Source organism: Lissotriton helveticus, chromosome 3_1 (genome assembly GCF_964261635.1).
Source record: "Lissotriton helveticus chromosome 3_1, aLisHel1.1, whole genome shotgun sequence".
In the NCBI taxonomy this organism is placed as follows: Eukaryota; Metazoa; Chordata; class Amphibia; order Caudata; family Salamandridae; genus Lissotriton; species Lissotriton helveticus.
The window spans coordinates 1,139,740,978-1,139,763,541 of record NC_136061.1 but is presented as its reverse complement, the minus strand read 5'-3'; the positions used below and the strand labels follow the sequence as shown (position 1 = coordinate 1,139,763,541).

The window sequence follows — 22,564 nt, the reverse complement described above, 5'->3', positions numbered from 1 at the left end:
GTGTTTGGTATCAAAGCCATCATGTTGCTGGGGAACATTTGATGACCAGTGTCCAGTATATTTCCTTAAGATGGCTTCCCTGATCACTTGTAAAATCTAGTAGTTGAACTAGGCATCACAGACACACATCTGTTCATGCAGAGAAGTCCTCACATAGAATATAATGCACCCCGTCTTAAGGCTATAAGACCTGCCGTAGAGGCAACTTACATACAGTGTCTGTTTCGAGATACCATTTACGAGGGATTTACAGGGGTGCTGAAGGTATGACCAAATTGGGGAACCATTTTAGTTTTTTAGGTAAAGCGATCTGGCACTGGGGACCTGGATAGCAGCAACCCAGTGTTCAACTGTTAAAATTGCTTCAGATACCAGGCAAAAAGTGGGGATGACTCCTGTTTCGCAAAAGTCTTCATCATCCAAATGGAAAACCTGGAAAGCCCATCTTCATTGGCATGGTCAGTCCCAGGTCTGTGCTTCACTTTAGAGTTCATACCCTGTAGGGAGTGTGATCACCTCAACAATTTGGGGTTTTCACCTTCCTTTTCATAAACCATCTGAAAGGCCTGTGGTCCGTTTGAACAAGGAAGTGATATCCAAACAAGTATGGTCTCCGCTTCTTCGGGGAGCAAACCATAGCGAAGCCTTCCCTCTCAGTGGCACTCCAGTGCTGCTCTCTAGGAGTATTCTTTTGATTATGAAAGCTACAGGTTGGTCATGCCTCATCATTTGTTTGGGTTAGGACTACACCTATCCCATGCTCGTAGCCATCTGTCTGCACAATGAACTGCTTGGTATAGTCTGAAGCTTTCCGTACTGGTGAAGAGCACATTGCATCCTTCAGAGTTTCAAAGGCCTTTTGACAGCCCACTGTCCAGTTCACTTTCTTGTGCTTTCTTTTGGGAGCAGGTTATGTGAGGGTAGTCACTGTGGACCTGTAGTCCTTCACAAACCTCTATTACCCTGTCAAGCCAATGAATGCCATGACCTGTGTCTGGGTGGTAAAAGATGCCCAGTCCATGAGTGTTTGGATCGTGGGTTTGATTGCCCGACCTTGGCCTTCACCTATCAGGTGACCCAAGTATACAATCTTGCCCTACCTTATTTGGCACTTGCTTGCCTTGATAGGGAGTCCTGCATTTCTCATATACTCTAGGACCTTACCAAGGCGGATCATGTGACCCTGCCAGGTAGAGCTGTAGACCGCAATATCAAGATAAGCTGCACTAAAGGATTGTAACCCATTAAGGACTTTGTTCACCAACTATTGGCAGGGGCATTCTTAATCCAAAGGGCATGACAGTAAACTGGAAGTACATGTTTGGGGTGGAGAATTCTGATTTTTCGTTTGCTCCAGGGGTCAGACCCAGACGTGAGATCAAATGTACGTCTGAGTCTGAGGGTCTGTGGCTGCTGCTAACCTGTCAATTAGTTTATTTGCTCTGGGAATTGGGTGTGCATCAGTTTTACAGGATTGAGGCCCCTATAGTCCACACAACCTCACTTCTTTCTTTTCACCCTTGGAGTGAGGTTTGGAGACTAGGAAAACTGGGCTGGCCCGGGGCTCTCTTGGGGTCCAATGACACCCAATTCCAGCATCTTGCCAACTTCAGCTCGGATGCTCTCTAACATCATCAAACTTCCTGTAAATTTTGTTTTTGACAGGTAGTCTGTCACCAGGGTCCACATCATGTGTACACCAGCTAGTCTGACGAGGGGTCGGAGAGAAGAACACCGCATACTGACTTAGGACAAGCCAGCTTGCTGTTGATCAGTTAGGATGTCTGTAAAGTCCCCTCCATCAGACCCCTCTTGGGGATTGCTGGAGAGGATATAGGGAGAGGTACACTCTGTTTCCTGTCCCTCACCTGTGACCGTGAGCATAGTCATGTCAGCTCTGCAATAAGGCTTCAAGCTGTTGACTTGTATCACCCTTTTGGGATCTTTGTAACTGACCTCCCCTTTTCTTTAAAGGTCTGGCTAGCGCCCACTCCACTTGTCTTGGAGGGCTCTAGGGACCACAGGCTCCGATACCCATGCCTTCTGTCCCAGTTTTAATTCTACCAGATCAGCCTTTTGGTCATAACACTGGTTTTGCAGGTCTTGGCTGGCCCGAAGATTTTGGCTGACTTTCGCCATGTACTCTGCCATCCTGGAAAAAAGGCCAAGTACATAGTCCACTATGTTTTGTTTTGGTTCTTTGAGAGGTTTTTCCCATCCTTCTTTCACCAGACTTAGAGGACCTCTAACAGGGTGACCAAACAAAAGTTGAAAGGGTGAAAACCGCACCCTCTTCTGTGGCACTTCCCTGTAGGCAAACGGAAGGCATGGAAGTAGGACATCCCATCTCCTGTGTTTTTCAGGGAGCCCACCAATCATGCCTTTCAATGTCTGGTTGATTCTCTCCTTCAGGCCATTTGTTTGTGGATGAATGTCTTGATTCGGATCTGTAGTTCACTCCACACTTTTCCCACATTTTTTTGGGGTAAGCAGACCTGAAGCTTGTAACTCTATCTGACACCACCTCCTTTAGGAAACCAACCCTGGTGGATATACCAATGAGGGCTTTGGCTACCCCCTTTAAGGCAATCGGTTCAAGATACCTGGTGGCATCATCCACTACCACCAGAATATATTTATTGCCGGAGTCTGTTTGAGAGTGTCCACGGGGGCAACAATGTCGACCCCCATACCCTTTCCAAACCATTGGAAGTTGAATTAAGGGAGCCTATCTTTATCCTCCTGCCTTGCCACTGGCTTGGCAGGTGACACAAGTTCTCCACCTTCTGGGACATCCTTGGCCAGTAGAATTGACTGACTGACCTAATTCAAGTTTTATCCTGGCCAAGGTGCCCAGCTAAGGGGATATCACTGGACAAAGTAAAGAACACTCCCTAAACACTCCCTAAACCTCTAAGGTAGCTCCACTCTCCTGGTTGCACTAAGTTTGGTGTCTCTGGCCTCCGTAAATAGGAGCCCATCCTCCTAGTAGACCCTGTGGGTGCCACTGATATCACCCTTTTCCTGTGTAGCAGCTTCCTGCCTCAGGCTTTCAAAAGTGGGACAGGTTTCCTGTCCCTGGCACAGATCCATCCTAGAGGTTACCCTGGGCCCAAGTTATCTGCCTGATGAGGCCCAATCTCTTCAGGGTCAGTTCTCTCTGAGAATACGAAGTCCTCTTTTTGAGAAGAGGGGTTCTGACTTGGATTCTGTTTATAAGCTGGTCCCCCAGTCTTCTTGTCCTTTCGCAGGAACATCAGGGGACACAACTTCTTTCTTCTACCCAACTACTACCACCCCTGTACAAAGTTACTATAACCATGGGATGGATTGTGGTGATATTGTTGACTGTATAGGGCGTTCCAAACCAGTACTGATCCTATTTCTTAGTGCACTAGCTGCTGGGTCACCATTGTGACACTAGCAACAGTATCCCTCAAGGCCTTTATCCTCTACCCATTAATCTTGGGGGAACTGCCTGTATTTTTTCATGTTATCTGGCCAGGCACAAACCAAATCTGTTCCTCAAAGACTAATGTTGCCTCAGTGGGGTTACTGACCTGGTCAGGACACACCTGGGATCCCTTATGGATCATAGCAACTGCAGGGGGACTGGAGATATTTTTCTTATTTTTACAGCGTTGTCTTATTTTCCAGTTTGGTGTCCTTGTGCCTGACCGCCATGACGCCAAGCTGCCTTTGGATCCCAGTTCTTCCCCCGGTACCCATCCCTATACTGTGTAGGGACTCTGGGCCCACCCTCCTGAGCAGGTATTTGGAGGCCTGAAGAAGACTCTTGATTATTTTTAGGGTTACCCTCTTTCCCTGCTGTGTGTTGGATTTAGTTTTTGCGGTTCAGATGTTTTGGATACTTTGGCACTGCTGATCATTGCCAAAGTGCAAGTGCTCCTTATCTAAATTGTACATATGGATTTCCATGATAGGCTTGTTTGACTTACTCCTAAGTCCCTAGTCACACAAATCCTTCACCCCCAGCTTCCCTGAACTCCAGTGCTAGGAGTTCTGACCTGCCAGGACGGGCCTGCGCCAGTTCTGGGCCTCTGGAGGTTTTTTCTGGGACTGGAAGCTGAAAAGAACTCAACCAAGAAAATCAACTCCTCGCCCGTTTTCTGACGCATCACTGCGGTGAGCAGAATTTCCACATATTGCCACAGCCGAAGAATCGATGCAGTATCTGACGTTCAAGTCCCATCTCATTGAGGGGACACGGGTGAAACAGTCTTGACGCCAGTTTGCAGCCAATAGCACATCCCGACTAGTCACGCATCGCATCAAGGCGCCAAATCTACTGCTTCACTGGGGCCGCAGTCCGGAACAGACTCATCACCTCCCCACGCAAAAAGAAACTAACTAATCACGTCCTCTCCGGTAAGGAACCGAATCATAACCACCCTACCCCAGAGCAAGCAACCTATGCATCACCTTTCCTGCGTGTAAGACACCAACGCATTACCTTCCCAGTGCCCCCTTTTGCTTGTGATTTGCACGCATCCCAGGTACTTTGTGTTGAAAGTTACGCATCCATCATTTTCTATGGAGAGAACTATTTTTACCTTTTTAAAAGTAAAACTATATGTTGGATTTTTGTCTTTCTGGTCTTGTTTGGTTTAGATAAAGCTTGCTCATTTTGCTAAACAGGTGTGGTGTCCATTTGTAGTGTTTTCACTGTTCGAGGAAGTGTGTAAAGCATTTGTGCAAACATACACTGAGATAAGCAGATCTTCTTGTGCCAAGCTATCAAGGGGGATGACCAGGGGTTGTATGAGGGCATAATTCCCTTACCCTGACTAGATGCAAGGGTTTCTATATGGACAAATATGCAAACTATTGCCAACTAGAAACTCCCATTTCTAAATAACATAAAAAAATGAAAATAAAGTAAATGCAATAAAATAACAGCTGGGTGCTGTTTTATTAGTTGATAGTAGTTTCTGCTCAGTTGCTTGACAGTCTTTAATGTTTTACCTTGTTTTTAATTTTTTTAACAGACCAGTGTTGAGCAAAGTAAAACAGAAAACGCCTATTCTTTTGCCTGGATTTGAGACTGTTGAGGTTGCAGAAGGATCTAATGGACCATTCTCTGATCCGGTGAGTCGCACTGGTAATGTCTCTGAGCACTAGCATTGTGGAATACCGGTTTTGTGCTATTGGAGAAATGTCTTCAATTGGCCATTCCTGTGTCTTTCCCCATTTGGCATGTGGTTTCAAGAACACATTTCATATGAATACATTGTGTATATTCACTGACTTGATCAAAGGGAGGGCATCCTGCATACGAAAAAACTGTTCCTTGTATAACTTGCAGTTCAGATAATTCCCTTGTGGATCCTACAGATCATTTTGTGGTTGGCTGCATAGGTGATACTCTGCACCATACAGCAACAGCGGTGAGGATGTCAGAATGGCAATTTGTTGAAAGTGAGTATTTCTAGTGTTACCAAGCACTAGCTGAATTCGAAGTCACATACTTTTATTCAGCTAATAGCCATTAAAAGATAAAAACATAGATGCAAACAAACAGAATAGATTCACAATAAAATGATACATTCATATATCTGTGTACTTAATGCAGTGTTATGACTCCAACTCACTGAGTTGTAGCAGTCAATAAAAGGAGTAAATTCGGCAAAGACGTTGGAGGCTGGTTACAACAAAGGCTGGGGCTCCACTCTGGGATAGAAAATTCAGGTTTCCCAGGAAACGTTAAAGTTTTCTGCCTCTCTCATTCTGAGTGCTTGTTGGATATAACTTTAGTACCGCTAAACAATTGAAAACATTGCAGGCTTAAAATGTGCAATCTAAAACCATAACACAATTAAGCACATAAAAGTTGCAGTCTGGGGCGAACATCCAAGCCACGAAACAGCTTAAAATGGACACACATTTGCTTGGAGATATTATTGCAAGGGCAGTGGGGTAGGGAACCAATTGCCCTGCTGAGGATACAAAAAAAGTTCAAAGTGCTTAATCTAAAATTGGTTGAATAACATCTATGTTTGGGTTACAAAATCCACAGTAAGTATGCTTTCATCCCTTCAGCAGATGTTACAGGTAGCCGCAGACCGAACTCATGGGTGAACACTTGGAGAGTCTGGCCTGATCTCTATATTGGTAAAAAAGATTTCGCTCTGTTCTTTGTGCGGTTATCAATTGCATTTCGTGAAACAAACAAATTGGACAGGCCATGATCTGAACGATTGCTTTTAACATAGGCCATCTAGGGGATGAGGTACAAGTGACCTTGTCCTAAGCAGTCATCAACGACCAATCGGGTAAATGTGGTGTGAGGCGAGTGCCAGATCTTAAACCAAAGAAGCAAAGGTGCAGCCTTAACTATGTCCTTCCCCAAAAAAAATCCACATTCCAGTTGGACAATAAGACTGGCGGTACTCTTAGAAGAAGGCGGCAATCTGCACACAAATGTATTCTCAATCGATTGCAAGCTTCCAGGTGAAAAACATTTGCTTTTATACAAAGTCGTTGGCTCCTTAATGGGCTTATGACCTAATTTCTTGGAGAATTTTAAAATCGCTTCATTCACGTTCTTTATATATACACACACACCATATTATTAAATCTACAGGTAAGGTCCAGAACCACAGATGCACTGGAAGCATACCATTTTTGCACTAGTTTTCAATTAATCTTATAGTGGTTGTAAATTTTTATTGCATTGAGACTATGGCATAGTCTGTTTTAACCCATTCCTCTCCTCTCTGCTTTTCCGTCTGCCTACACAAATTGGGAGCGATTATGTTATCTCACTACTTTATTCTTTTAAAGAAGAGTGTAGGAAGTTGCTGTTTATGTAGTATATCAAAAAGAGTCTGTATTCATTTAAAAGTGGACAGGGGCTGGCTCTTGCAATCCTTAAGTGCTCTTTGAAGGGAGTGTAGTGTAGTATTGTCTATCTGCCTTAGGCTTATCAGAGAACAGTGTTATACTCTTGCACAATTCACACTGTCAATAAATGATGCACATGACTCAATGAGGCGATCCACACCAATTTCTAAAAACACATCTTCACACATATATATATAGGCACGAGAATCCATATGATCAGGTACGTAATGTTTTTACAAATACTGTAGGTTTTCAGAAGTCTAAACTCAGTGCAATTTATAAAGGCTGTACTAACCTTATGGGTGAAAAACCAATATGGCATACAGCTAGAGCACAGCTACTTACGAGACCAATCTCCTGGGCTTAAGGTGAGTATGGGGCAATGTCCAAGGCAGCATCTGCAGTCTGCTCCAGCAGCACTAGAGCAGCTGGGTGCAGTATAGCATTGGGTACCCCATGTTAGTCTGTGGGGATTGGTCTTCGTGAAAAGAGGCTGCAGGTTTGAACTGGGAGGCCAGTCAGACTGAACCAATAGGGGTGCTCGGGGATTTGGGGGCACCTTCAGTACACTTCTGCTCGGACCAGGGGTGACTGGTGCAAAGGTGTCTAGTTATTGTCACTGGAGTCACTCTGGTGAGTGAGCCTGCACACCGAGGCTGCAGGTGGCATTGAGAAGTCCACAGTGGGGAAACTCAAGGCTGGCTTTGTGTCTGGAGGACATTGAGACCAGGCTGGCACCATTGGTCCACTTAAACTCTGGCTAGGTAACTCTGGTGCAGTTGTGCTTTCCGGCGTCTGGTCTTTGCGGTCCAGAGTCCATCAGCTGGGGCATTAGTACATGCAGGATGCATAGGAACCGCCCCACTGCTCCGCAGGATATCCTGAGTCTTTGGAGAAGTGCTGGCAGTCCTCCGAGGCTTTGCAGGATCAGTAGCTTGCAGGGTGAGATGACTTTGTCGCAATTGTGGGATAGGTGAACAGACCGGCAGGGTTGTTGCCAAGTCAGTTGCACCTTCAGTTCTTGCATTTCGTGACTCTTCGGTTCGTTGTCCTTTAGTTAGCAGGATCAGATTCTCTGGTGCCAGGGGGCTCCCCTAAATATTGTATTTAGTTGTGTTAAGGGAGCGTAGGTTAGTACTCAATTGACTAGTTTCCCCTGTGGTCACTATTCCCCTATATGACCACTTCCTGTGGGAAGTCACAAAATCCTAAGTTTGCCATCACAAAGATTTCAGACTCTAAAATGTTGTCTTCACTTCCCTTAGCCCACTTTAGAGGTGGAAATAGCCTTAAGGTGAACATTCCTGACTACTAATTTACCTGCCTTGCTTAGGCTCTAGGTGGACTCTGATCAAGGGTGGTCTGCATCCTCTCCTGTTAGGGAAGCCATATTTGCGTACCAAAGGCGGTGGGCTCTTAAACTCCCTGCCTTGGAATGCTAATTTGCAGGTCATCCTGTGGGAGGGGGTGTAAACACCCTCCGCCCAAGCCGGGTTTGTTTGTGACTTCCTTAAAGCAAAGACCTTCACTTGTGGGGTGGGAGGGGGGGTGGGGGATGGGCAAGTAACTAGTCTAGTGGCAGGCTGGCTAAGACTATAGTCAGCACACTAGTACTTGACCGGTTTTCAGGGGGCACCTCCAAGCTGCTCTCTGGGTGCATGTATTAATCTGAAACTGGAACATATTTGTGTCCAGTGAAGCCATTATGTTGCTGGGGAACTTTTTATTTCATTTTTATTTTTTACCAGTGTTCAGCACGTTTTAAAATGGCTTCCCTTATCACTTATGGCTTCTAAGAATTGACTTGGACATCACAGGGCCATATCTATTCATGCAGTTCTGCCTATCCGTGTAGTATAGTTCACTCTGCCTTTTGGACGTAAGGCCTGCTGTAGCATTGACTTGCCTATACTGCCTGCAAGTCCTGCAGGCATGGCACACAGACTGTGTGCCATGTTGACGCTGAGCCTGCAATGGCAGTCTGCATGGCTTAGGGGAGGGGTCTCTTTTGGTGGCACAGTGTGTGCTGCAGACCTCGGGCTCTAGGTGCCAGGGGTACCATTTGCTAGGGACTTAGAGGGCGCTACAGGTATTGCCAGTTGGGGTATAAGTGCACGCTTTTGGGAAAGAGATCTGGCACTGGTGGGGACCTGGTCAGCAGGAACCCGGTGCACTGTCAAAAAAACGGGTATTCTACTACATAGAGAATGTCAATCATTCTTAATCTATTTCAGAAATCAGTGCTAGTCCTGGATTTAAAGTTGCTGGGGCACATTCGTTTGTGTGAATGTTTAGTGTTGTAAATATAGTCACTTGTTGAAATGCTTGAACTGTGCTGTTTAACCATGCTGCTAAACATTTTCAAGGTGATGCTGTTCGATGGGGGTAATTCTTAAAGTTGTGCTTAGTGCGTCATTGCTTTCTGATCATTTTATGCAGCTTTAGAGTTTCTGGACCTTGCTTTAACATTTTAATTTACCCTCTTTCTATGTAGCAGAATGAAAACTCCCAACTGGACACTAAAATTAGTGGCATGGAAGTGAAATCAACTGGAAAACGTAATTCAATGTTGGCCCAGGCTGAAGAGCATAAGGACGGAGGCACACCAATTCGTTCAAAACAGCCTAAAGTAATACTTCACATTACTATTTACATTTTAGCTGTTCATATGGAACATTTGTCCAGTCTACCTCCTGTAACCGAGAACATGTATTTTAAATGCACCTAAAAGTTCATCTTCATTGGTGACCTTTTGCTTTCTCTGTAAATGTATACTAGTACTGTGCTGTCAGTAACAGGCTATTTTCAGGTCTCGACTGTAAACCTCTTTAGCGGTTTTCAAGCTGAATTGTTGTTTCCAACACAGTCTATTCTTGAGTGGGCTTTGGGTCAGCTTCTTTATTCTGATTAAATGGCTTTTTCAGAGATTGCTTGATGCCGTGGTTTTCAATCTCTCAGTGCTCGGATTGTACGAGTTGTATTTTTCCACAGCAGACTTGAAGGACATTTTTTTTAAAAATGTGGACACTCCATGGTAATGCTTGTGCTTTCTTGCTGTTTTCCCTTTTCTTCTTCATACCCACCTGCATTCTCTCTTCACAACCCCTACTCCCACTGCTTTTCGTCCTACTCCACATCCCACTGGCCATGCTTTTATATTTTTTCAATTAATTTCTCATTTTTACTAAGGACCCAATAGCTGCCAAGTGCTATGAAGCCACTCATGTACAGTTTGCTCCCTGCATGCGTTTTTTTCTATAATAATTTTTCATTCTAATATGGTCATCTGTCATGTTAAAACATTTAATTAAAAACGATTAGCAAGCTTCGTGACCTACTGGCATGCTCTTGTCAAGACTTCTGTATTCATATTGGTGGCCATCGTGTAAGGGGTTAACTTTAATGGGGACCCATGCCAAGGTTGCTGGTCAACAAGCCGCTGCAAAGCCAATAGCCAAAAAAGTGGAGATTTCGTTTATTTTCCAGTGCTCGTGATATATACTGTATTTAATCAGTAAGTGACATCATGTCGTTCTGTTGTGTTCATTTCCCCTTTATTAGACCATCAGATTTCTAGATTTTACTTATTTGTGAATGCAAAAAAAAAGAAAATTGGCTTTTTTCCTTCAATCCTGCTGAGGTTAGTTGGTTGATGTCACTTATGTTGAGTTACCAACACTTCCACTTTCCCTCACCCCTTGGATTCTGCTAACCGGTGTCCTGGAGGACAGAGTTCAAAAGATCATGTAGGGACTGGCCTACTTGTACTAGGTCAACATGCCCTAACATTCCCTGAATTACCATACTTCAAGGACAAGCAAATGGGTGACACTAGAACTATTTTTGCATTGGTCGGAGGACCCTCTGCCCACAAAGCTTCACCAATCCCACTAAGGAACTGGACTTTAGGGGTTCACAGACAAACCAACTTAAATGATGACACTCTTGGGAACGGGTCTTCAAACTTGGTGGACAGGCCCCCTGGGGGGGAGGGTGCTCAAGTGAAATCACGGGGGCACCAGGCTCTATTCAAAAAAAGCATTGTGCTGATAAGTGCTTTGTCTTCAGTGGAAAACAATGAGCGGCAGAAAGCCGTTCTGTAATAGGCCTAATACTAACTTCTTTTGTCTTTTATATCCTGGCTGGGAGAACGTGTCAAAAGGGACGCCAAATATTCTTAAAGACCCCCACTCCTATTTCTAATATTCACACTGGATACTTTTACATGTTAGTAAGGCCTGCCTGACCAGAATAGTATGTTTGTCAATCATGTATTTGATTGTGTTTTTAAAATGGTAAAAGAACTTAACTGCAATGTGTATATAAATCTAGACATAATTGAGCTCTGATGGCATATTTGTGAAAAATGTTAACGAGGTGATGGTACTTTGTTTTTTTCTTTCACTAGGGGGAGGAGGGTGTCATTAAAGTTTAAAGATCATTTCCCTTGGGGATCACTAGGGTTAGACTGATGGTTCGGTGGGTCAGGAATGGGGTTGAGTGGCTCCAGCCAGTCAGATGTGGATCTCTGTCTGGGGTGACATTGCAAAACCTTCAGTTCCCTCAATGACTGGAAAAGAGCAGGGACACCTTATTTAATATGAGGTGGGTAGGGAATTTTACAGGCTTTCCAGTGATGTGGAAAAGTGTCTGTATGTCTGCAACCCAGCAAACCTTGTCTCTAGTTTGTCTTCGTTTCAGGGGTCTTGTGGCTCTCGGATGGTCTCTGCATCTTTAGTGGTCCAGCGTACAGATCTAAGTCATCTAGGCCTTAAAATGATATTCCACTGTGAAGGATAAGTTATTTCACTGATTGGGTAGTCTAGCTTTTAATTCTCTAGGTTGCAGTAGCAGGAACACTTTTTCTGCTCCAGTTTGATGGGGAGCTACTCCCTGTAAACAATGCCCAAATGGTCCGAAAATCTATTCAGTGTTTTGCCTCGATGGGTAAAGTTTTTCTCCTAACCTGGGACAAGTGAATGCACCCATTTTTGTCTTCATGATTTAACTGGTTTGACCATAATGGATCTGCGCAAGAGGAAGGAGGGGCTCTGGAACAGGAACTCCACTTACCAGCCCACTTATATTAGTGGGATTATTACTCTCCCCCGTCCTAAGGTGGGTTTTAATCAAGGATTTTGATGAAAAGAAGTTGTCTAAGGTAGCCTGTTCAAAGCAATCTAATCGATCAGCTAACCTTTTAACTCGTTCTACAATGGGGGTCAGTAATGACTTCATCAACTTCTCTAACTGCATAAGCAAAGGTAAATCAAGGGATGAAATCTTAGCAGACCCTGTCACCGGAGAATCACTAGGGTTAGATACAGAGTTAACCGGGGTGACTCCATCCTTGACAACTTGAGCCCCACCTAAACCGACCCCCTTGGGCTTACAGGAAGTACCCGGACCTATGCCAAGTTTCCTAGTTTTCTTAGGATGTTTAGGAAAACAACTCTTCCTCAGGGTAGTGTATCTTTTCCTTTTAGTGCGAGGGTTTTTGGAGACCGCATGGGATAACACACCCAATCGGGCAGTATTTTCCTCATCAGTAGAAGAAACATTTAAAGTAATAGACAAAGGGGGAGGCAAGATGGTCGAAACAGTGACCGAAGGGGTATTTCCGGTCTGAAGGTCTGAACCTGACCTGCCTTCCACCCTGACCAAACTGGGCAACTGAGAGGAGGCGTGGGACTTATCTACTAACTCTGGCAAGGTTAGAGGTGGTGAAAAGGGAAACGGTGCCAGGGAACCCAAGGGTGGCCGTTTCTCCAGAGGAAGTTTGAGGAGTTCAATAGGTTGCCTACGCTCAGCGCGTCTCTCAGCTAAGGCAATCTCTTTGTCAATATCACGAGTTGCCCGACTAAAGTACTTGTCCAGGGGACCCAAGATTGTTATCACTACCATGGGCGGGAGGGGACTCAGTACAGGGTGGTTGGGGGGGGGAAGACATACTTAGTAGTCGGTATCGCTTGAAAGGCGGGCAAAAACAATATAGGCCAGAGCGGGACCTCTCGAGGCACAGGGGCAGACTAAAACTACAGCCCGTAAATTAAGCAAAACAAGATGACAGATTGCCTCGCTTGTTACAGTGTTGTCCGTTTGGCGATCTAAGATGACCGAGAGTAGGCCCTGCCCATCCTCCTGCAGCCCCTGATGGCCACAGACGGCCCGCCCTTGTCCCGGGCTTCTCCCGGGACGCTCCCGCGCAGCGGCGAAGGGGTTTGGTAATATAGAGAAGTAGTTGGTGTGGGCGTGTCCGTCAGGGAGAGCGGCCCAGGTGTCACGGGTGTGGCCAACAGGGACTCCTGGGAGATGGAGTCCCTGCTCCACTCGCTCGCAGCCCTGAAGAATTACAACACACCTCTCAGCAGGCTTACAGGTCCCCGCCTGCTTCTCTCCAAGCTCCCGGGTTTCTGCACACACAATGATGCGGGACCCGCGAAGAGGGTCCGGCGAGGAGTGGAGCTACACAGGGAACAGCGCACAGGGCAGCGGCAGCTCACAGCGGCTGCAAAGGGTCCAGTCCCGCAAAGCAAAAATGATGTCCCACGCTGGTATGGAGGTCCTTGGTTTTTAGTGGCGTTGATGGGGGCGTGTCCGTCAGGGAGAGCGGCCCAGGTGTCACGGGTGTGGCCAACAGGGACTCCTGGGAGGTGGAGTCCCCTGTATATACTATGCCAAAATGAGGTATAGTGTGCAGAGTCCAGTGGAACCCCAGAGGTAAAAGTAGATGGCACCATACTCTCTTTGTGGTAGTGTGGGCGAGCAGTAAGGCCTTATCGGAGGGTAGTGTTAAGCATTTGTTTTACACACTCAGCAAAGAAATGTCATAAACTCAAAGACTAACTCAGGCCAATTTGTTTGTAAAAAATATTTCGTTATTTTATTTTTAGAACCAAGCCAAATCTGGTACAGGTAAGTGAAATAATACTTTACAATACTTAGGCAAATAATTAGTTGAATGCAGGTTCAAATGCAATTGGTCGATTCACAGGTAAGTCAATAATCAGAATTACAGTTCAGTTACTTGGTAGATTACAGTACTAGTTACTTCTTGGATTACTTTTTAAATTACTTTTGCTAATCAGTGTGATATGTCCAGGCTCGGTCCAGGAAGACTTCTGAGAAGAACCAACAGCTGGGCAGGTAAGTTGGAGGGCTCTGGGACGTAGGTGCTCCTCTGGTTCTCGGCTGGAAGCAGTGGTGTTGATCAGATTTCACCTTACTGGGCCACTTGCGGTTGGGGAGTGTCTCTGTGCAGAGGCTGCAGGCGACGTATGGGAGTCCTGTAGGGGTCAACCCACGGTAGACTCTGGAGCGCTGGGGGACCTCGCTCGAACTGGTGGGCCAGACTGTCTGGTTTCTATGTCCTCAGCAGGCTCTGATTCTTTTTTGGCCGTTTCTTTTGAACAAAGCTGCTGTTCACAGGAGATCCATTCTTTGTTGAAGGCAGCCAGTCCTCCTAGGGGTTCTGGAGGTCGCTGGCTGCAGGACTAGGTGACTTTTGGCTCAGGATCTCTGGAAACTGCAGACCGTCTGGGAGGACTGGGGCCAAGTTGGTTCTTCTCTACAGTCTCCTCTGCTGGGCGTAGTCTTTCGTCCTTCATAGGTTGCGGGAATCTGTCTTCTTGGTTCAGGGCTGCCCCCTAAATACTGTATTTAGGGGGCGTTTTAGGGGTCTTCAGGTCAGTGGCCAATGGGATACTGACCTTAGGATAACTACACCCTTGGTGTGCTCACCCACGTGGTGGAGTGGGCACAGTACCTAATCCTGATTGCAGAGTGCCTGCCATCTCCAAGATGGTGGGCACTGAAGAGTGGGCTTCACCTCGCCTCCCCCACCTGAGTGGTGGGGTTGACATAGGTGGGCACACCTGGGCTGTGCTAATTTGTCCCGCCTGGGGGTCACGTTACCAAGGCGGCAAGGCCTTTGAAGCTCCCCTGACACGGATGTCTCTTCCTGGCCTGGGGGAGGTGTGACCACCTCTGCCCAGGAAAAGCTTTTGGCAAGCTGGTGTATACCAGTCTGGGAACCCACCAGAGGCTTGTAATGTTTCAGGCAGCATCTCAAAGAAGCCCTCTGAGTGCATTTTTCATTAAATACCACACTAATCAGTGTGGGTTTAATGTGCTGAGAAGTTTGATATCAAACTTCCCAGTTTTCAGTAAAGCCATTATGGTGCTGTAGATTTGTAATGACAAACACCCAGCACCATGTACTCTTAATGTCATGACTGCACTTACAATGTCTAAGAATTGGTCTAGACACTGTAGGGGTACAGGGCTCATGCACACCTACCCTCACCACTGGTATAGTGCACCCAGCTAGAGGTGTGGCTGACCTATGCCAGAGCAGTGGGTTGTAGTCCTGCTGCACAGCGATGTGTGCCATGTTGACTCTTCACTTTGTTCTGCACCTAAACACACAGCCTGGGGGGTGTAGGGCCTCTAAGGGTGGCACAATAAATGCTGTACCCCTTATATTCCTTCCCTATCCACAGTACCCATCGTACCTTTTACAAGGGACTGTCATGTGGCCAATTGGGGCTACAAGGTACCGTTTTGGGAAAGCACACTGGCCCTGGGAAGCTGATTGGCAGGGGCCCAGGGTACATCTAGTCAAAGTGTATCAGTAGTCTGGCAAAAAGTGGGGGGTTACAGCAACAGAAACCCAGCTTCCTACAAAGACTTCAGGCATGATCCCACCTGAAACCTGCACTTACAGGGTCTTTGAGACCGCAAGTAAATAAAGGCTGGAAAGGTAAGTTTTCAAGCCAAAGTTTACAGCATTAACTGATTTTGATTCCTCAGGAGACATGTTTTGCAGACTGCCTCTACTTCAAGAAAGGGTTGAAGATAACTTTTTTAGGTTGTCACATTTTCCTTTTCCTTTGCTCCTACCTAAATGCAAGCACCATGAAGATCACCATTGAAGAGCGGCAAAGGCCATAGTCCGGCCATTAAAACTGCTGAAGGTTTGAAAGAATTTTGCTTTGAATAAACCCAACAGAAGGCCACCTTTTAGTATATGATGGCCAGCGACACAAAAGCGAGACATTGGTGGAGGGGCAGAGTTTAAGTGTAGCAAGGGAAATTTCAGTTAAACAGAAGAAGGGAGGAAAAACTGCTACACCAATTGTATCACAACCCAACCCACCTCCTGCCTTACTATCAAACTCCACTCTTAAGATGTAGGGTGGGCATCCTAAGCACAGGAATGAGGAGGCTGGCTGGACTACCAGGGGAAAAGGACAACTTGAAAGGAGACCACAACCTTTTGGATGCATTAACCAAGATGAACATCATCCATTCATCCTTACACAGTGGGACACACTACACCCACATTTCTCACTCCTGAAGATATTCAAAGGCCTCCAGCTGTGGGGCAATTGGATAGACCTTTAGTGCTAATATGCAGGCAGCAGAGAAGGTCTGTACTTGAAAACACTGCCAGCCATTCCAAGCTCTTCATAACGGAGGGGCAGTAGCACAGCCTAGCGCAACTGACGTCATTAAATCAGACCAACATTCAGCCCCTCAAGGGGACTGCGAGAACGTGCAAGTCCAACACACTGAAAAAGGACCGTTCCCAAGCATTTGCAGAAATTCTGCTTCTTAAATTTCATGAGGAAAGGTTAATTCTGAATATACTTGCCAATGGTTCCAAACGCAGCGTTTGATTTCTGCAATAAGCAGCAGACTTCCATCATTGCATTAACTGGAGTTTCAATATTGTGATCCCCTTCCCTTACGTGGGACAGGAACCCCAATTGCAAAAAAATGTGTCTCGCTGTATAAGGGTCATGGAGAATGGGAGCTGCTGCTGCCTGTTCCTCCAATGACTGAAGCTGTCATTTTCCTAATATAAATGGTCCTTCATGGACAGCTTCCACCTTTTCAAATGGTTACTGATTTAGGCAGCTGGTAACCTTTCAATGCTTTTTTAAAACTGGAGGAGTCGCACACAATTTAATTTTCCTGTAATTGCAAGGAAAGTGGTGGGTGACAAAGCAACTTTCTCTCACTTCATTGCAATGTGCATAGACTCTACACTCGAATTGCACCAGTCAGTGATTTTTTTTTCTGCTTCTCCTGATGCTTTGCACAATGCAAATTTTGCGAGTGAGAAACCCTACTGACACATCCTGCCCTCTGTATCTCTGTACAAGGTTGGAAAACTCAGTTGACGGAAAGCTTAATTCTTGAGTTTCCAGCAACAAAAATAATAAAAATGTAATGAAGCCAAAAACACAACATCTGAAGAATAATGGTCCCATCTTTTAAAGTTCATGATGAAGCTACAGGTTTTTTCAGACTATCCAGGTCAGTGGCCACAGAATTGTCATGTTTTTTTTTTATAACTATTTACAATCCCAACTGATTATTTAGTCTTGAAATTGGGTGCAGTTGCACTGAGAAGAACTCTTTAACTTCATGTCTTTGCGCCTTCATCTCTCTGATGGTGGGTAGCTCCCACTGGATTCCAAGGCTACAGAAACTGACCTGGTTTTTGTAGTTTGGGATGGGAAAGCACAATAAGTGATGTCCCGTTCAGAACCGTAATGGTTCAAACCGTTCTGGAATCCAGGCGGAACTTAACTCCACGATTTTCTGGTCCTATCGTGATTGGAGATTGGGCTGATACAAAGGACCATAAAGTTATTCAGAGGCACGGAATAGTTTGGGCTAATAAGTCACTTGAAGAAAATGCATTTTTGCAGCTCCATGGTGTGGAGGGTTTTTGTTCTTGGAACCTGTAGAGCAGCTTGACTGCATGGACCTCATGGCTCCTAGACACCATTAATGTAGTTTCTCCAGTCAGCTGGCCATTGAAATTCTTTCCAGTATCAGGGAAGAGTCCCCGAATTTTTTTTTTTTTTAATCCAGGTTTTCATGCATGTTAATTCAGCTCTTCTAAACTCTGCAAGCCACAGCAGATTGGTGTCGTCCAAGATTCAAGCGCCCAGCCTGTGAAGAGGTTTTGCATAGTAGCGGTTTAGTTTCTGCTAACGAATCTGCTTTTGGTCTTCTGTACAGAATGCCATGGATTTCCATGTAATGCACAAATCACTGTTTGAGTGCATCCTACTTCACTGGCTAGGATGAGAAGTTCAAACTAACTAATACCCCCCTCCTTTTTTTCACTCGCGGAGAAGTACATCTCTTCTCACATTTGCCATTACATTGCTGTCACCACCATGGATATCTTGAAATCATGGGATGAGGGGGACAGCAGCCACCCTCACTCTGGTTGGAAGTTCACTTTTTGGGCCCCTCTGTCGGCATTGCAAAGATTTACCAAACGAGTACTGGAAAAACACAGGCCACTTACATTTTCTTGTAGTATAATCTCACACGAGGAAGGGAGGCGCCCGCCAACTTACATGGCTGAAAATTAGTGCAGTTCATTGTACAGGGCTGGATGTTACAGCTTTTTGAAGCCGTGCAAGGAATTTTTGGACCCTTAGTTCTACTCAAAATTACAAAGTTTTGTGCCAAGCCATATTGACGTTTCACTCCATTTACAATTTTAAATGGGCTGTAGTCCGAAATAAAAACACTTGAAGTACTAAACACCTATTTTTAATGGCAGAGTTTTTGAAGAAGTTAGACAAACTAATTAATAATAATCTCCGTTGGCCCCCAGTGCCTGAATACCCTTAGGGGTGATAAGTTAACATATTACAAATCTGTAATTAAGTGAGCTATTGCTCATTCACATGATGCTGAGCTGTCGCCGGTGCCAGAGATCGAACAGTGAGCACTGCACTCTGGAGTCAGCCGCTCTGGCTACTGCGCCACACCTACTTTGACCACTTGATTACAGTTAACATTGTAAAGTTAGAATGAGCAAACCTTTGAGAAAATGGGGTTCTGTTGCAGTAGAAACACACACTTTTTGTCTGGCTTTTGATGGAACTTTGGCTGTAGAGTACTGGGTCCCTGCTGTTCAGGTTCCCAGCACCATTGTTCTTTCACTAAAACGAATCCACAAGTGGCTCTTCAGGCCCCCCTATAAGTCCTTTGTAAAAGGTACATGGGTACCTAGGGCATTGGGACTGAAGAGTGGTCCCCAAGGGACCGCTCACCTATGCCATGCAGACTGCCACTGCAGCTCCACAGACCTGGAAACTAGATCTGTGATGGCCTAATGAGAAAGAAGACATCCTTGCAGAGCAGACTGAAGACTACTGCATTGGCCTCAGCCCCACTGGCTTGTCTCCAGCTTTTGACGATCCTACGACCTGTCCTACAACCAGCGACCTCTGAAAACAGTGGGAGGATTGCTGCCTTCAAAAAAGACTCCAATCTCCAGTAGACATTGGACCTGTCAAGAAGAACCTACCGCCAAGGAATCCAGATCCAGGTGGATCTGGGTCTCTTGCCCACTTTGCACCAGACACCCACAGCCAGAGTCTGAGTGGCTTACCTGTCCAGTGAAATCTCCCCAGCGATGCTGACCTCAAATCCATTGTTGACTGACCTCACCTGGCCGCCACGACATTGCTTGCAGTCTGAATCCAGAGGCTTCCCCTGACTGAACAAACTGCAAACATCCGGGCCCAACACTAGGTGGCCATCTATGCACAGTGTGCAATTCTGTAGCTCTACATGCCAAGAACAGATGCATACTGGTAAGTAGCATTTTCCTTACCTTATTGTGGAGATCTTGGTCTTAACACCTTAACCGCTGCTGTTATTTCACGGCAGTGCAGCGGTTTTAATAAGTGGGCGGGGCCACGTTGGACGTTAGCAGCACCAGTGAGGTAGTGCTCGCGACGGCAGTAGGGAAGGGGTTAAAATACAGAAAGCTTATCATTCTCAAATTGATTTGGATTTATATTTTGAGTAGTGTCCATTATTTGTGAATTTTTTGCAACAAATGTCTTACACTCCCCTGTGTTATGCCTAAGGCTGCTTGCCCCCACACTACCACTAGTAGAACACTTTGGGTTTTTACATGTAGCCCTGTGCACTTTTGGGGAACCCCTGGACTCTGTGCACGGTATAACCACCTAGTGGTATACCATATACAGAGCCAGCTTCCTACAATATCTGAGTCTTGGCAAAAGAAACTTGGAGCAGATCTTAATGGTATAACCTGAGATTTCCTTTGGTATGTATATCTACCTTGTGACTGGAAAGACTACTTTGAAGAAAAAGAAATTGCAAACATTCGGACCCAACACTAGATGGCAGGAGTATGCAAAGCATGTGAATCTACAGAGACCAAGTAGTCAGTACTTTTGTATGCATGTCTCTGAGAGTATAACCCCTTCATTGCGTCTGTCAGCCAACGGCCGTCGCGAGCAATACGTAGTGCTGCGCATGTCTGTTGGCCGACGCGGGACCGCCCACTTAATCAAGCCGCGGCAAAATTCGCTCCGCAGTGAAGTGGATGTACGTAAATGGGCTAAACTTATATGTAAAATCGGTTTACTTTGCTTCTCCTCATTGTTTTGCGTTTCCATTTTTCCTGACTTTTCACCAGACTTTACAGTTGCTGAACTTGCTATTCTCTTATATTGATGGAGAAGGGACAGTTAATTATTCGCAATTTTAATTTAAGTCATGTTTTTTCATTAGGATCACAAGCCACTAAACCTCATCCCCCACAGTAACCAGGTGAATAGACCATGAAGTAGCCATTACATTTCTTTCTCAGTGACCAAGCTGTCACAACGATCAATACATTTAATATCACTTCACTGAATTTGCTTTTCCTAATGAAAAAAGTCTTTAGTGAAACCAGCACTTTGAGGGAATTTTATGACCTTTTTATGATTGCCGTATAACACTCTGCCCTTTGAAAATTTGCCTCAGATTGTGTATGTTTAAGAGCCCTAGTTGATAGTTTGTCCTAAAAGAATTAGGATTTGGGGTAACGCTTCCACAAACAGCTGTCTCTTCTTTCTCACAGTTGAAACTGGATTTTTCATCTCCAAAAAATAAGCCTGCTGAGAGGTTTTTAGATGAAGAGAAGACTATGGACTTTGTATTTATCCCTCCCGAAACAAAGGAACGAGTGTTGACTGAACACCAAAAGGATGTGCTAAGGACAAAAAGGTTGGTTAATGAACACACATTGGGTGTATGTTTTAAAATTAACTTGGGTACCTTTTTACAGAATACTCTATTGTATCTACTTCTGACACCAACAGGTATAATTTGTATCTAATGTATATTTCTAACCGTTGATTCCTCACCTTTGCAATATCCCCCAAGTTCCAGACTTAATCAAGATAATTTTTCATAAGGGCTTCTAAGCACTTTTAGTTGGCGTCCTGCAAATGCATGCTGACTCTATGCTGCCCTTAATTGATAGAGCGGAGCTCCATATAATTAACACCACTGGTCATTGACAGTTACTTTCCCTTTTTTGCCATCCAACATGGATTACGAATTCCACACCCATCTTATGTTGATTTTAAATGTTTTCAATTCATTTTTTCTAGCAGTGTGCTAGTGTTCCCTCTTGAAAATGTAGAGTTTAAGCTGAGGTGAGACTGTGTCAAGCTAATGTCTGCCATTAACACCATTGCCCCCGCCCACATACACAAGACATAAGTAAAGCATAAAAAGTAGTTGCAGACATCGCACAGGTACTGTTCCCGCTTTAGGTCTAGCCGGGTCTGGTGGATCAGTGGACTAAAGCAGCCGCTGTAGGGGTCTGTGTTCGACCTCATGGTCACAGGTTTAAATCCTGACTGGTCCACTCGGCCTTTCAAACTGGATCTGGAGAATTCTTCGTCAGCAGTACCCCTGTGTGTTGAAAGGTGGTGTCGGTCGGCTCTGCATTCGTCATTGTGGTTGCTGGGATGACGTCTCAGCAGCTACTTGGACGCCACCCTCGCACGCTGACATCCGTTTTTTCTTTTTCTGCGCCAGCCTGCGCAGATCTGGAGAGAGCGGTACCTTCCGTCACTTTTTGAACGACTTTTTTGAGCGACTTTTGTCGACAGTTTTAAATCCTCAACTCCTGGTGCACTTAGGGATGCCCGGTTTCAAGGCTTGCGGTTCCTGCCGACGGTTGATGTCAGTGACGGATCCGCACCGTGTGCCTGTTTACTTGAAACACAACCACGACTCTAAGTCATGTCCTGACTGCCGAACCATGTCCCGAAAGCTTGGCCCGGCAGTCCGCTCCGTTAAAGGTTCCCGTTCGCGCAGGAGGTTGAGGGACCGGTCACGGAGCCACCACTACCAGTCCTCTTCCAAGTCTTCGCACTCCTCAGGTAAGTCGAAGCATCGTCGCTCTTTGACTTCGCATCCCTCGACGTCTCCCGACGGGGAGGACTGTACCCCTCCCGTGCCTCCGCTAACGGAGCCCGCTGAGTCGACTGAGTTTCCCTCCCTTCCCAGCTTCGGAGTTTCAACAAAGCGATGCATGCCTTTTTTGGGTGCCCTGCCGGAGCGCTTTCCGGCCCTACGGACTCGGCTGGGGGCCCTGGGCCTTTGACGCCAGCGGCTTCGGCCCCGGCACCGCAGGGTCCCCTTGGATCCAGGCCTGGAACCGGATTGGCACTGGTCGACCTTGTAACACTTCCCCCAGTACAGATTTCACCAGTACCGCAGCTGATGCCGGTTTGCCAGTGGCCTTGATACCTCCACCGAAACAGCTTAACATGCAACTTGGGCCACCAACTTAGTGGCACATTTGCGGTGAAACGCTGAGGTGCTAGAATTGAAGATGCCATCC

General features: G+C 45.8%; 1 protein-coding gene across 2 annotated transcripts in view; it reads left to right on the top strand.

The window, feature by feature from the left end:
* The window catches only part of RIF1 (replication timing regulatory factor 1), a 357,947-nt gene that overhangs the window by 212,593 nt on the left and 122,790 nt on the right, over positions 1 to 22,564 (top strand). The window contains exons 24-26 of one of the 2 annotated variants that reach the window (XM_078681750.1): positions 5,010 to 5,109; positions 9,362 to 9,493; positions 20,786 to 20,931. In XM_078681750.1, the coding sequence (XP_078537876.1) occupies positions 5,010 to 5,109; positions 9,362 to 9,493; positions 20,786 to 20,931 (378 nt within the window). Of the gene's footprint in view, positions 1 to 5,009; positions 5,110 to 9,358; positions 9,494 to 20,785; positions 20,932 to 22,564 lie in introns of both variants that reach the window. The other variant, XM_078681748.1, reaches the window with a different exon arrangement.